The sequence below is a fragment of the Eucalyptus grandis genome, chromosome 3 (genome assembly GCF_016545825.1).
Source record: "Eucalyptus grandis isolate ANBG69807.140 chromosome 3, ASM1654582v1, whole genome shotgun sequence".
NCBI lineage: Eukaryota > Viridiplantae > Streptophyta > Magnoliopsida > Myrtales > Myrtaceae > Eucalyptus > Eucalyptus grandis.
In genome coordinates, this window is record NC_052614.1 from 50,151,658 (window position 1) to 50,167,451 (window position 15,794).

The following is a 15,794-nucleotide window of genomic DNA, read 5'->3' on the forward strand; positions in this document are numbered from 1 at the left end:
GACGAGGCTAGACGAGGCTAGACGAGGCTAGAAAGTGTTGTTATAATTGGATAATTTTGACGATTATTTAACTTCCCACTAGCACATGAATATTGAGCACCCTCCTCCTACCATGAAGTTCAAGCGATAGCTGTATAAGGATTTAAAAAGGCAAAGAAGCCAAACAAATATATTGAAATATATTCTTTTGGCTTTATTTTATTTTTCCTTTGATCCAGACTGACTTGATGGTGTTTAAAACCAAAGCAGTTCAGATACCGAGCAAACAAGCAAAAACATACACTTCTATGCTCATTCGGTAAAGGTAGTTCCTATGATGATGGAGAGTGCAACTGGCTCAAGAAATGAGTATGAGTGTTCTTGAGCTTTAGAGGGCTTGATACACGCCAAACATTTACTGATTGTCTTTATGAAGCCATGAAAGGTACTGGAGTCCGTGTTTTCAGAGATGATGATGAAATCCAAGGAGGGCAAAACATCAAAGACGAACTTTGGCAAGCAATTGAGAGCTCCAAAATCTACATGCCCGTCTTCTCTAAGACATACGCATCAAGTAAATGGTGCCTCAAGGAGCTGGCGAAGATGACAGAGGTTACATCCCGATCAAATGGAACGAAAGAGATCCTTCCCATTTTCTTCGACGTGAGCCCAGGTGATGTCAAGCTTAAAACTTCACTTTACAAAAATGAGCTATCCAATCATGCGAAGATGTATGAAGCTGACAAAGTAAAAGCGTGGGAAAAGGCGCTCATGGAGGTTGGCAAGCTTAAGGGATGGAAACCGAGAAACGTAGGGTAAAGAACTTCCTCCCTCAGACTTTAATTTTTCTACATGCCTATCAAAAGATGAAAACTGCTGCAAAACAAAGAGCTTACAAAGTTTCGTTTATAGAATCCTGAACTTATAATTATCCTGAGTTAAAATTGTTGCGTAAAAATATCTATGCAATCATGATCATATGACCGATCATATATCACACTTATAATTTTGTACCTCAGACTTCTTCTAGAAAATAAATTTAGTGAGTTCAAATATTGTTTAAAAGAATAAATAGGCTAATATAAAAAAAAAATCGAATCAAATATTCCAAATAAAGCTAATATTAATAGACTTTAATTTATCGCAAATACTTACGCGCCTCAAATCGATCCTGGGTTTTCTAGCCCACTCGTGGCTTTCCGGTCTTCCTAGCCTTTTCAGCTGACCCTAATCAATCGTGGTTCTTGAAAGCCTTGCCTAATCTCTTCATGCTGAAAATGATAAGTCATACAAGGAAGCGAGCTATTGTCATCTCTTTGCTATAGGTTATCAACATCTCTCTGCTATAAGCTAGCAATTTGTCAATTTTATGGGCATAGTCCCAAATGGTAATTGCCTGTTGTGCTTCCCGGTATAATGACACAATATCGTCAGGACACACTATCAATGTCACAAGGTTTGATGTCTTCTCTTCTACTTCGAAATTTCAAAATTTAAGAACGAGAAGTTCTTCATCAAATTTCTTTTCCCCTTTGGCTGAAATGTTCTGTGTAATTGGCAGCCATGGCAGACTCATCACATCGGTCGTTGAAGATGTTTTAATTAAGCTGAACAACAGAAACAAGATTCTGACCAAACATTTAGTGGAAGATCGCAAGCAGGTCGACGCTGTAATGGAACTGCTGGACATTAATTCTGGCGGCACTCATTCTGTGGGAATCCGTGGGATTGGGGGAATCGGCAAAACGACACTTGCGAAAGTTATTTTCAACAAATTATCCCCTCACTTTGACTGCAGCAGCTTCCTCGAAAATGTTCGAGAGATATCACGACGGTCAGATGGCCTTGTGTACTTGCAGAAGAAACTCTTATCAAGCATTCACCGATCAAGAAATAATGAACTTTATGATGTTGATTGTGGGATCGACATGATAAGAAGACAGCTTTCAAATAAAAAGGTTCTCATTGTTGTTGATGATATGGAAGAGAAAGATCTTCTGGAAAAGCTAGTTGGTGAGTGTGATGGGCTGAAATCTGGTAGTAGAGTCATCATAACCACTAGGAACTTAAGTGCCATTCGAAATGAACCAAAAACAATCTTGGATTATGAAGTCAAGGAAATGGAATCCGATCAATCCCTTCAGTTGTTTTGTAGACATGCTTTTGGAAAAGACTTTCCTCCAGGTGATTATGAAAGTCTTGCAAGGGAAATTGTGTCTACTTTGGGGAACCTTCCGTTAGCTGTGGAGGTGATAGGATCTTCTCTTTCTTGCAAGCACGACAATAGAGCTTTATGGATAGAAGTATTGGAGAAGTTAAGGAAAGCTCCTTTGGGGAAAGTCCGAGAATCGTTGATGATAAGTTATGAAGAATTAGAGAAAGAACAAAAACAAGTGTTTCTGGATATAGCATGCCTTTTTGTCCAGGAAGATAAAACTTACCCAATTTTCATGTGGAGTGATTGTAACTACTATCCTAATTATGCAATTGATGTCCTTCTTCATAGGTCCCCGATAAAAGTTGAAAGCGATAGCAAATTCCGGATGAATGACCAAGTACGAGACCTTGGAAGGCACATTGTCCAGGAAGGGGATTGTAAGTATCCTAGCAAGTTTAGCAGGGTGTGGACTCATGAGGATGCCTTAAACATATTAAGGAGTAAGCAGGTACAATTTACGAGTAATCTTTCAATCCTCAAGGAGTTACAACTTTTTCTTGTTAACTTGATTTGAGGTCCACTCATGTTAGTCTCTACTGGCAGGGAAATGAACATGTAGAAGCACTAAAAGTGCGTGGCCATACATTTACGAGATGAAGAATTACTCAATCTACCAAATCTAAGGTTCCTTCGAGGGACGGGATTAAATTTTGTTGGCAACTTCAAAGATCTGCTTCCAATGCTAAGGTGGCTTTCTTGGCATCATTGTCCTCCGGAATTCACAGCAACAAATTTCTGCCCCATCAACTTGGTTGTGCTCGACCTGTCCAAAGAGCGACATCACAGAAAAATGGGGTGGATGGACTCAAATCCAGGTATGGCAGCCTCGGTGCTTTGTTCCTGTCTGAAATTTTTTATTCTTTCTCATCATATACATTTCTTCTGCAGATGGCAAAAAGCTGAAAGCTTTAGACCTGAGAAACTGCAAATGCTTAACAAGGACACGACTTGTCAAACTTCGTGGAGTTGGAGATATTGATACTCGCTGGCTGCTCCAGGTTAATTACAATTGATTGCTCCATTGGTAAGCTACGGCTCTTAAAAACTCTGAATATGGATGGATGTGACTCTCTTAAGGAGTTGCCTGAAGAGGTTGGATATTTAGAATCTTTAAGAGAGTTCATCTTCCCCAGATCTTCCAAATTGGTCACACTCACCGAGAGTGTTGGCAATTTGAAATCTTTGTCAAGCTTCAGTGTAAAGTATTGCAAGGGAATTGACAAACTCCCAAATTCCATCGGAGGATTAGTAAGAATCACACATTTCTCTATAAAAGGATGTGAGGGGATAAAGAAGCTCCCGCACTCTCTCGGAGGATTAGAATCATTAGTTAAGTTGGATTTGTCATTCTCGGGAATAGAAAGTCTCCCAGATTCAATTGGAAATCTGAAGAAAATCAAAGTCATCGACATGGGAAGTACAAAATTAAAAAGTCTACCGGATGCAATTGGACAGCTGGAGATGCTCGAAGAGTTACATTGCCCAGTGTCCTGGATCTATCGGTGAAGTCCCAAATTCTATTGGGAATCTGTTCCATTTGTAGATCTTGGACTTGTCATGTACTCGTATTTCCGGATTGCCAGCCACAATCACTTATCCATCTCACCTAGAAGAGTTACATGTCCGGGATTGTAGGGATCTTACGGGTGAAATCCCAGATGCAATTGGCAGACTATCCTGCTTGAGGGTCTTGGACTTCTCTGGTACTTGTATTTCTGGTTTGCCTGCCACGATCAGTTTTCTCCCTTGCCTTAAAGAACTTGGGTTGAAGGAGTGTGAGGAGCTTCGACTAGTGCCAAAGCTTCCCTCTAGTTTGATAAGCCTTGTCCTTGATGCTTATCATTGTGAAATCATCCCAGACCTCTCGAACTTAGTTACTTTAGATCACTTGGACTTGTCCTTTCATAGGTATAAGCTCAAGGCTCCTTACCAGTTAGAGGAACTTCTGTCCCCTTGGAAGATTGTAGAATCCATTCACCAGCTTCCATCTAGTTTGTCAACCTTGCATCTCACGGATATACCACCACCGCAGCAATTTTCCAACTTCATGAACCTGTCGAGTCTCTCCATTTCTAGCTGCTCAATGGCACATCTCCCAGAGCTTGAACACTTGAAGAAGTTAAGGGAATTGTCCATAAAAGTGTGTCCATCCCTCGAGAGAATACCAGATCTATCATGCTTGAAGAGTCTAGAAACCTTGTATTTGTCTGAGCTAGGAAGTCTTGTTGCGATACAAGGTCTGGAGGAGTTGGAATCCTTGGAGTCACTACAGATCATCTGCTGTGAGTCATTAGAAGGATTACCTCAACTATCGAAGTTGGTAAAGCTCAAATCTTTTGAGCTACACGATTGCCACGTGTTACAAGCCATCGAGGGTCTCGGTTGCTTACAACGTTTGAAGCATTTGACTATTCTGGGTTGCGTGACCCTGAAACGGTTGCCTGATTATCCGAGGTCCACCAAGCTAGACACTGATTGGAAAGAACCAGAAACATCAAGTGCTGATTAGGAATTGCCAGGAACAGCAGACTCATGTGTCTATATCAAGGGCTAGACCAAAGAGTGCGTTGCGATCCACTCATTTCGGAGACTAGGACAAGTAGTCTAAAATTACCTCTTGAAGAGATATCTTTACTTTTGTTTAGGCGTGTTACTTTGTTTTCGTTCCCATGCAACTCCTGTCTCTTATTTTCTTTGTGCACCCGTAATCCTGATAATGACAGGCCTGGATTGTCCATGATTATATTAATTTGACCTGGGTATTCAATAGAGAAGAAGAGCCTTTTCATCTGAATCTCTTGGAAGTCTCATGCAGATCAATCTTCATATACAACACCTTTGCAACACATTTGGGAGTTTGTTTATGAAAGTACAAACTAACAACTAAAACATATCGTTGTCATATGATGTCTGGGGAAATTTCAATCAATGTTGGAAAGAAGAATGGAATCAGATTTAGAAGCATGATAATACTCTCTTTAAGAAATTATTTGCCTCAAAACATTGCTAATTGCCACTAGCAAAAATCTTACAAAATACAACAAAGTCTCGATGAGAATACCATATAGCAATAGTAATTTTTCCAAGATCTCTCAAAAGGAAACTATTGGAAACTATGGATGTATATCTTTTGAAAGAAAATGAAATTGGAAGTTATTAAAGCATTGAACACAAATGCTGAATAAATATATTTAAATGGATACAACCTTTTTAAAAATGAAGAAGTTATGTTCGACTAGACATGATTTTCCAAAGGTTAAGAAGTCATGTCCTAATAGACACAACCTTTCAAAGGTTGTGTAAGCGTCTAATAATTGTTAGGCAAAAATAATAAATTCAACTTTAAATAATTAAAAATAATAGTCACTCTATTATGAACAGTCATATTATTTTAATATGACACAATGGTTATTTTAAAATTATAAATTGAATTATAAAAATAAAAAATAATGATCATTGATCACTGTTAAATCTTATTCACATGCGCACTCACATCGACAAGGTACCTTTTAATTTGTTTTACAAACAAACTACCAACAATATCTAGAACATCGGCAAATTTGTTTTGCCTTTAGTACCTTATGCATGATGGTATGTCCCACAGCATTCATGAAGTTATTTTGATTTTAGTTTCTTAAATTCTATTGTGATGTAGATAATACTTCCTTTCGATTTTCAATTGTGCATGCTTTTGTTCTAAGTTTTAAATTGATATATTTATCATCCTAACGAAAAAACTTAAATTATTGGAGGGAAACAATAAGGTGATAGATGCCGTTCTTGCTAGAAGCTGATAGATATGATTCAGTTTCAATGAGGGCTGGATGATGGAGAAACTATATCTACATCTACATGGACAAAGTAGTCTCGTCTAAAATACAGACTAATGAATGCTATGATTTTTCTAGAGTTACTGGAGGCTTCACTTATGCGATTAGTTATCTACTTTCATAAGTTCTAAATCCTATAACATTATACAAGAATTGTTTCAAATGGTCATTAATTGATTACTCCTTATAGAAGTTTTGACTCGTTTATCACAGACAATGGTATTTGAAGGAACAAAAGCCCCCTCCAATGCGTTGTGACTCGAGAACAACGCGTCGGGCGTCCGCCACTTTCGTTGCACAGTTTGATCCACGTGAAACAAGCTGGATAAGGAGATCTACTGAAAGATACAAGTGACCGCAAACGAAGCTTGTCAGATGATTACTACTGATGAAGGTTTCGACAGGGCAACGCTTAGTGTCCTGATATACTATGTGTGTTTCCTCTCGAATATTATTAGTCCCAAGGCATCACGACAATGCTTGTTCAGAAAATACTGTCAGTCCTAAGAATAATGTGGGTGGGGAACTTAATAAACAATCATTCCTTTGACAAATGACCACCTGACGTAGACAGTGTCGTCATTTGTTATTTGTTCGCAGCTTGCACATAAATGTTTCTGATGTTCCATCTATCTGTATTTTGCCCACCTTCCGTTCAACTTAATAATAAAAGATGTACCTACTGTTGAATTTGAATCGATGACTCCTACAGCAAGAAAGCGACACTCGAACCATTGAATTAAAGGAGGTCATTTATCATCACATAGAGAAACGAAAAGCGGATTCTTATCTTAGAAAATTGATGCTGAACGGGTGGTTTTGCTAGATACTTGTCAAACATCTTTATACACAGCAGTTCAATTTTTAAGACGTTTATTTTCCATACTACAAGAAACTTCAGGGTTTAAAAGAATTTCCATCGTTTAATCTCATTTTCCTTGACTTAAATTGGTATCCTCTACCGTGATATGAATATAATTGTACAGGCATTAGCTGTTTTCCACATAGAGCGACATTGACGAACACGAAGACTGGATTCCTTAATTCAAATCCAGGGTTTGGTCTCGGCATCTTCGGAACTTGCTCCCCTCACATGCTAGAAAACATATGTTTTTAGCAAAGCTAGAAAACGGAGTCGTAAAACGTGAAGCTATGGAATTTGACCCCATCAGTTTGGACGCCAGTAAGAACGAGAAGACGTGGGATCCAGTCCAGATTGGAAAATAAATTTTGCAGGAGTGCCAAGATATTTTGTTTGGCCTAAATTGCCAGTTCACTCCTATCAGGTTTTGTCACTATGAATTTGCCATTTTCACTGTAATAATGGGGGTATTATTTACGACTTTAGCCCATTATTATGTTAGCCTTAGCCGGCATAATTTAAGGGGGTTTTATTAGCATAACAGTCTTTAAGATACTGTGAGGATAAAAGTTTGTAGTGGACCACAAATTCTTGAAGAAATGAGTCCCACAACAGTTTATAATTATTTGCAATTTGATTTTTTATGGTTTAGAATAGATTATTATTCTCACAGTACATTAAAGACTGTCGCGCAATCATTTATCAATTTAAGAAATATTTCTTCTTTCCTTCTAGCAAGCTTCATTAGTAACAAAAGAAGAGGGACCAAGAAAATTATAAATTTGTCTAAGGGTTTTGTTAATCAAAAAAATTAATTTTGGGCAAATTTGTCACAATTGCACCAATCTGAGATTTTTTGTGATATTAACAATTTCCTATTTTTTAATAAACACCCGTGAATTACTAAAAATAAAAAAATTCACTTAGTTCAAATATTCTATATACTGCAGCAAATCATATTTGCTTTCCTGTGTATTTTCTCGATTAGTTTCCTAGGGTGTGTACTTACAAGTTACAAACTAAAGCATATATGCACATACATACATATATATATATATATATATATATATATATATGTATGTATGTATGTATATACTGAACCCACGGCATTCTACCCAATAAGGCGGATACCTCATATCCTGCTTGGACGAAACGGAAGATATTTTTAGTAGCTTTAGCTTGCCTTCTTTTTCACCACATGCACTATGCCTGTTTTATTTGGAAAATAATAATTATTTTCCTCACATGTGCGAGAATTTCTATAACTAGAAAACAGCCTGTAACTTCATCTTGTCCGTTAATATAGCAAATATTTGGTCTTGCAGGGCACGCTTACAGCTGCGAGCTGTAATCTTTTGTTTTCTGGGTTATGTTTTTGCTTTGCTTGGAAGCTTTCTATCTTCTTCTCATGTTTAATTAAGTCAAATGAAAGAAATTTTATTTTGACAAAAAAAAAAAAAAAAAGTGACTGAGGAAACTACAAATATCCTAGAAAACTTTATGGCTATTCAACGCGCCAACCTCAAGTCTTCCACGCCACTAAAGATTAACAGGAATTCTCAATCCCGCTTGGGGTCTCCGTTGATGCCTCATTCAAATCTCACCGTTAATAAAATCATCATAAATTTCGCGACTGCCTCAATTTGCATGCAGTAATAGTTTCGATGGATGAGGCACCGAATGGAAACGCAGACAGGGCTCTCATACCGTCAAAGATGGTTTGCCAAACCAAAAGTTGAACGGGTGAAGGTTTCTCGTTAGTTTGATAAACGGGTGAATTCGATAGTAAACTCGTGATTCAAGGTCAAGGTTTCTCCTTAGTAGGAACAAAAGCCCCCTTCAATGCGTTGTGATTCGAGAACAACGCGTCGGGTGTCCACCAATTTCATTGCACAGTTTGATCCACATGAAATTAGCCGAGTAAGGAAATCTACTAAAAGATACAAGCGACCACAAACGGAGCTTGTTAGGGGCCTGTTTGTTAATGTTCTTTGTTTCTGTTTATGAACAAAATTTCTGTTTTTTTGTTCTAGGGAACAAAAAAAGAACAGAAACTCATTTGTTTGCGTTTTTGTTCCAAATCTATTTTTTGTTCCCAAGAACACATTTGGAACAGAAATAAGAAACAAGAAAAACATGTTTCTTATTTCTTGAACAATTTTTAAGAACAAATTTTCTTTCTCCTCTCTTTTTTCTTCTTTTTTTTTTTTTCTTTTCTTTTTCTTTTCTCTTTGGTCGGTCGCCAACCTCTGCCATGGCCGGCGATCGGCCATCGAGGGCCGGCGATGCCGTCGAGGGCTGGCGACCTCGCCGGAGTGTCGCTGGCCCCTAGCGAGGTCGAGCATCGCCGGCCCCTGGCGAGGCTCAGCCTCGCCCAGCCACCAATGAGGCTCGCCGGCCGGGTGGTGGCTCGGCGAGGCCAAGCCTCACCGGCCTCGCCGGTGGCTGGGCAAGCTCGGGCTCACTTGATCCGGGCGAGCCCGAGCCGGCCCAGCCAAGGCGAGGCCGAGCCTCGGCGGCGCGGGGCAAGGCTGCGCGAGCTCGGGCTCACGGATCCGGGCGAGCCCAAGCTCGCCCGGCCAAGGCGAGGCCGAGCCTCGCCCAACCACGGCAAGGCTCGGCCTCGCCGGGCCGGGCGAGGCCATCGGCCCTCATTGGCGGGTCGCCGGCCATGGCCAAGGCTGGCGACCGGCCAAAAGAAGAAAAAAAGAAAAAAGAAAAAGAAAATAAAAATATTAAAAAATTAAAAGAAACAAAAAAAAAAACACAAATTTATCAAACATAGTTCTGTTCATTTTTATTCCCAAAACAAGTTTAACAAACGCGTTTTTTTATTCAAAAATTGTTCCCAGGAATATAAACAATTTTTTTAATTTCTATTCCTTTAAACAATTTTTAAACAGAAATGTTACCAAATACATCCTAGGTGACTACTACTGGTGAGGTTTTCGACAAGGCAATGCTCAGTGTCCTGATATATCTGTGTGTTTCCTCTCGAATATTACTAGTCCCAAGGCATCACGGCCATGCTTGCTCAGAAAATATTATTAGTCCTAAGATTAATGTGGGTGGGGACCTCAATAAACAATCATTCCTTTGGAAAAAGGACCACCTGATTTAGACAGTGCCATCATTTGTTAACTGTTCGCAACTTGCACGGAAATTTTTCTAATGTTCCATCCATCCGTGTTTTACCCCCTTCCGTCCAACTTAAAGATAAAAGATGTACCTACTGCTGAATTTGACTTGATGACTCCTGCCGGATGAAAGCGACACTCGAACCACCGACTTTTTTTTTTGTTTTAACAACGAACCACTGAGTTAAAGAAGGTCATTTATCATCACATAAAAATTGATGCTAAACGGGTGGTTTTGCTAGATACTTGTCAAATATATTTGGTACACGGCAATTCAATTTTCTAGATGCTAAGATTAATGTGGGTGGGGACCTCAATAAACAATCATTCCTCTGACAAATGACCACCCGATTTAGACAGCGGCATCATTTGTTACCTGTTCGCAACTTGCACGGAAATTTTTCTAATGTTCCATCCATCTGTGTTTTACCCCCTTCCGTCCAACTTAAAGATAAAAGATGTACCTACTGCTGAATTTGACTTGATGACTCCTGCTGGATGAAAGCGATACTGGAACCACTGACTTTTTTTTTTTTTTTGAACAACGAACCACTGAGTTAAAGAAGGTCATTTATCATCACATAGAAAAACGAAAAACCGATTCTGATTTTAGAAAATTGATGCTAAACGGGTGGTTTTGCTAGATACTTGTCAAATATATTTGGTACACGGCAATTCAATTTTTAGACGTTTATTTTCCATACTGCGAGAAACTTTGGGGTATTAAAAAATTAAAGAATTTTCTTAATTAATTGCTTGACAAATGCTATTTAGACACTCGTTAAGAAAGTTTATTTGAGAATAGGTTTTTTCTTTTGGGTAGTTGGAATGATAGCCACGTGTGTTTGTTGGTAGATGTGTAAATAAGAGATGTATTGTCTTAGGTTGTTGACGCCATTAATGTAGATGTATCCATTCTTCTACTCACATGGAGTCGCATTAAGTTAATATGACGTGGAATTTCATTAAATCTCATTTTCCTTGACTTAAATCGGTATCATCTACCGTGATACGAATATAATTATACAGACATTCGCTGTATCCCACATAGAGCGACATTGACGAACACGAAGACTGGATTTCTTAATTCAAATCCGGGATTTGGTCTCGGCACCTCCGGAACTTGCCTCCATCACATGCTAGAAAACATAAGTTTTCAGCAAAGCTAGAAAACGGAGTCGTAAAACGTGAAGCTATGGAATTTGACCGCCATCAGTGTACACGCTAATAAGAACGAGAAGGCTTGGGTTCTAGTCCAGGTCGGAGGAAACAAAATCGGAATAATTTTCGAAATTTGGTCAACAATCCGAATTTATATCAATTTTGAACTATGAGATTTGATTGAGAAGTTGTCAAGCAATGGATTTTTATGGGAGTGGTAGTTTAGGGCATTGTAAAACTGTAAGGTTTGACAAAAATTGATTTGAAGTACAATTTGATCGGAACAAATTTCTGAAATTTCCCACAATGATGTAGACAGACATTCGTTATAAATGAGTTTCTAGTCCTTTGTCTTATCGACAATTAAGAGTAATCTAATCAAGTCGTTTGTTAGACTAGTATATTACTTGATTTTTTACAAGGCTAGGACATATGCATAAACGGCTTCATCTCAAACGCGTTATGGTGGAGTCGGACTGCCTGTTGTTGGTGGAGATCGTTCTGGAGAAGCAGCCGCTGCCATGGACAGAGCGCCACCTCTTCGCTGTTCTTCACGATGTGATCTCTCGATGCCCTAATCTCTCACTCCAGCATGTTCGCAGAGAAGCAAACCTAGCAGCTGATTGGGCTGCCAAAGCCCACCGGGATCAAGGCCCGGTCCGTAATGGCTTATTTTCCCTCCCTTTATCTTCCAGGATATTGTATTTAGTGATGCTTTAGCATCAGGTTGTATCTCCTATTGATCTAATATATGGGTAGTTTCGACCAAAAAAAAAAAAAACTCCCATGCTTTATTGGAAGGCCAGGTTAGCACATAGAGGAGCTTTGAAATGTCAGTGTTTATGCAGGTGCTTTGCAACAAAAGAAAGGAGCTCCCACTCCAAGTAATAAAATTTTAGTAGGACTGCGTTCTTTATATTTGTGCTACTATTTTTTATTTTATTTTTTGGTTTTTGAAAGTTTAGCATGAATTTATCATATGTACAAGATCGTGAATCATTGCCAGCTATCTAGTGTTTTTGGAGGTCTAGAACTTTTGCAATTATATTCCATTTTTGTCCATCAATTACCGAATCTCTGAGCAAGTACAAAAGCAAAGTATCCAGGCAAACCATATCATGCTACTGTAAGTAACAACAAGGACTGTGGTTTATCACACACTTTATTGTACTTTAAGAAGTTGCAGCTTATTAAGCTCCGAGTTTGGTTCTTCTGTGGCATTTTCAAGCATCCTTAATGCACCTAACGAAAAACAAAGCCAACAATCATATATATATGCACACATGAACCACGAAGTAATCGTTGAAAAGTTCGCATGTATAGGTTCAATAGTTTTCCAACATACAAACGCTTTGTCATAGACATGAGAAACATATTAACTGCATAGGAAAGAAAAACATAAATCAAGACAAGCCCACTGTAACGCAGTGTGAAGGAGCGAGCATGTAGAAAAACACAGCAAGCCCGGCCCCCGAGAAGGGAGCCATGAAAAAACGACGGAGTTTCTTTTCTTGTTCACTAGCGAGCCCCGGCGGATTACCGAAATTAAAAAATTTGCTCAGTTCGAATATTCCATACACTCCTGGAAATCATAGTTGCTAATCTTTCTTTTTATATAATTAGGAAAAGTTGGTGATCTTCTATGCTCCTGCTTTAGTTCTTGTTTGGATGGTGATTGCAATTTTATCGAAAAGATTGCGAACTCATCACATATAATACATGAATCGTATTAATTATTGAAAGATTTCCATCCATGCATAACATATATATAATTCAGTCAATTTTTAAGATCACAGAAAGAGAAAAGATATGGCTAATTCGGACACCAAAAAAAAAAAAAAAACAAGATATGGCTAATTCTATGATCAGCCCGAAATAAAATTAAAAACTACTACCTATATGTTATCCATAAATGCCTATCAGCACACTCAAAATATAAATAATCAATCTACACGACACCCAAAAGTCGAGTGTGCGAGTCGGCATCGATTGCGCATTTGGCAACAACGGCCTCTTTGTTTGGATATATTACTCTTTGTTTTCCTGTGAAAACTTACTATTGATATTTGGAAAAGTTATCAACCATCTATAAATAAATATATATTTATATATCACAAGTTATTTTTCCATATAAAAACTTAATTGTGAGACAATAATGTGGATAATTTACCTATCAAATATATGTTACTACTTACTTTCTATCCAAAGAAATTAGTAATTACTGGTACAGTTGCTTTTCATCCTATATTAGCAGAAAAGTTATTGACTGGAAAAAAGATGGATATTTTCTCTTGTGGAAGATAACTAAGATTATGCAAAATTTGCAAATCACGAATGAAGCCACTAATTAATGTCATGTAATTCTATTCTTCTTTTTTGGTTGAGTTCCCATTTAAATTTTTCATTTCTGCTGCGTTTGAGTCATGTTTTATGACGTCAAAAGTTACCAATCAACTTAATTCATAACTAAATTACTATGCATCATTTGTTAATGAAATGTTTTTATCAATCATTTCTTAATTCTTGTTTTTGTGTTCAAAGAGCCGTGTTCACATGTTGTGTCAAAAATTATCACTCACGAGCAATTAAATTCAACTTATTTTCCTACGATTTAGATATCTATTTGTTAAAAGGTCGACTTCCTTCTGGGTATAAAATAAATTTAGTACTGGAAAGAAAAATAATGAACTGTGAAGTTTTTGTGATTGATTATAAGTAAAGAATTTCTATACCAAAGAAATTCTAGGTGGACCCAGTTATTAAGCATCATGAAACATTTCATGCCTCAACCGTCAATCTAATGTATAACATTCTCAAAACTTCAAAAACCAATTTTTTTTTTTTTGTAATATCTACATTTAATAATCTGAATCTAATATCACTTTTAATGGACTTAAAAGTGTCAATCACAGTAACTATGATAGAGTTATCATGATTTCTTATTCCTAGCTATTCAAACATGATATTACTATGTCTTCATTCCAAGCAAGTTTTAAAAGAAAGAGGATAGCAAGCTTCATTTCAAGCTGTGAAACTATTTATTGGAGTTCTTTCCCCAAGAAAATACTTGTTAGAAGTTCTTGACAGCTTCATGATCTACTGAGATAGAAAGATGATGAGGTCCACAAATGAATTTTCAATATTGATGGCAACAGTACATCGTACAATTGACCAAGCAATCATATGCAAAAGAGTACATTAGGAGTAATTTCTATTCGTCAAGATTTCTATTCAACGTTAATTGATTCTTTATAATGTGACATTTATAGAAAAGTAAGTTGAACTGAAATTGAGCATTTCAAGGAAAGAGAAAGATCGTGTTTGCATAATTACATTCTAATTTTATTTTCACTAGTCGACCAGTTATGATTGTTTTGAGATAATCATACTTGTAAATATAATATATCATTATTAAAAAGAGATCAAGAGAGATATAAATATGATCGATCAATCTAGGATACTACATATTATATCTACTCAAAAATGTGATGCCCATTATGAGCTACTGTATATTCCTAACAGATATATGGTAATGAGCTCTCGAAATATACTAGTCGCACGTAATATTTACTGGTGTGAATGTTGCAAAGATGTGAAGAAAGAGTTCTATTCAGCTCATCATATGCAAGTGGGAGATAATGGGTTTTTTATTTGATGGTCCAAGTCAAGCCCGTCCACCTATGTTAGGCCAAATCTAGCCCATAAGAGAAGGGCTCATGAGAGGAAAGGGGAAATTATTTTCTAAGTAAAGATAACTACTATATATATATAAATGGAGAACGTTAACGGTAGTGTTTTAGAGAAAAAGTTCATTCTTTTTCCTCTCATTGGAAAACATTTTACTCCCTCTTGAAGAATGGAACTCCAGGACTTCAAACGATTTCTTTGAGACTGCAACGGTACTTAATCTATGGCAAACAAGATATGTCTGTCTCCGTAATATGCCTTTGATCGGTGTTACATGTTTTTCAAGCACGTTTTTAGATTTTTTTTTTTTTTCAGTATTTGATCATTTGAGTATCGGTTCAATTTTTCAGGAATCTGTTTCCGACATTAATCTTGCATGATTTTGTTTCAAATTTTAAAATGATATATTTGTCATCCTAACGAAAAAGTTAAATTATTATAGGGAAACAAATAGGTGATAGATGCTATTTTTTTCAAAAGGGACCCCGCAAGCTTGGAGGCTGATAGATATAATTCAGTTTCATTGAGTGCCGAAGAATGGAGAAGTTATATCTACATATACAAAGTAGTCTTGTCTAAAATACTAAATTTATGAATGATATGATTTTCTAGAGTTAGCGGAGGCTTTGCTAATGCAATTAGTCATCTACTTTAAAAAGTCACATATCCTACGACACTATACGAGACCAATTTTTAATGGTCACTAGCTGATCACTTGTTCTAGAAGTTTAACTCGTTTAGATCAGAATGGATCGTTACCAAATGGTATCAGAACAAAAGCCTCCTTTGATGCATTGCGATCCAAGAGCAACGCGTCAAGCGTCTGTCATCTTCGTTGCACGGTTTGATCCACATGAAACGAGCTGAATAAAGAAATCTACTAAAAAATATAAGTGACCTCGAACAGAGTTTGTCGGGTG

General features: G+C 37.5%; 1 protein-coding gene across 1 annotated transcript; it reads left to right on the forward strand.

Annotated features, from left to right (window-relative positions):
• The first annotated feature begins 417 nt into the window (after window positions 1–417).
• LOC120291929 (TMV resistance protein N-like) lies at window positions 418–4,706 on the forward strand. The gene is made up of 4 exons (XM_039309739.1): window positions 418–794; window positions 1,541–2,574; window positions 3,086–3,195; window positions 3,741–4,706. The coding sequence occupies exons 1-4, from the start codon at window positions 418–420 to the stop codon at window positions 4,704–4,706; spliced, it is 2,487 nt and encodes an 828-aa protein (XP_039165673.1).
• Window positions 4,707–15,794: the final 11,088 nt, after the last annotated feature.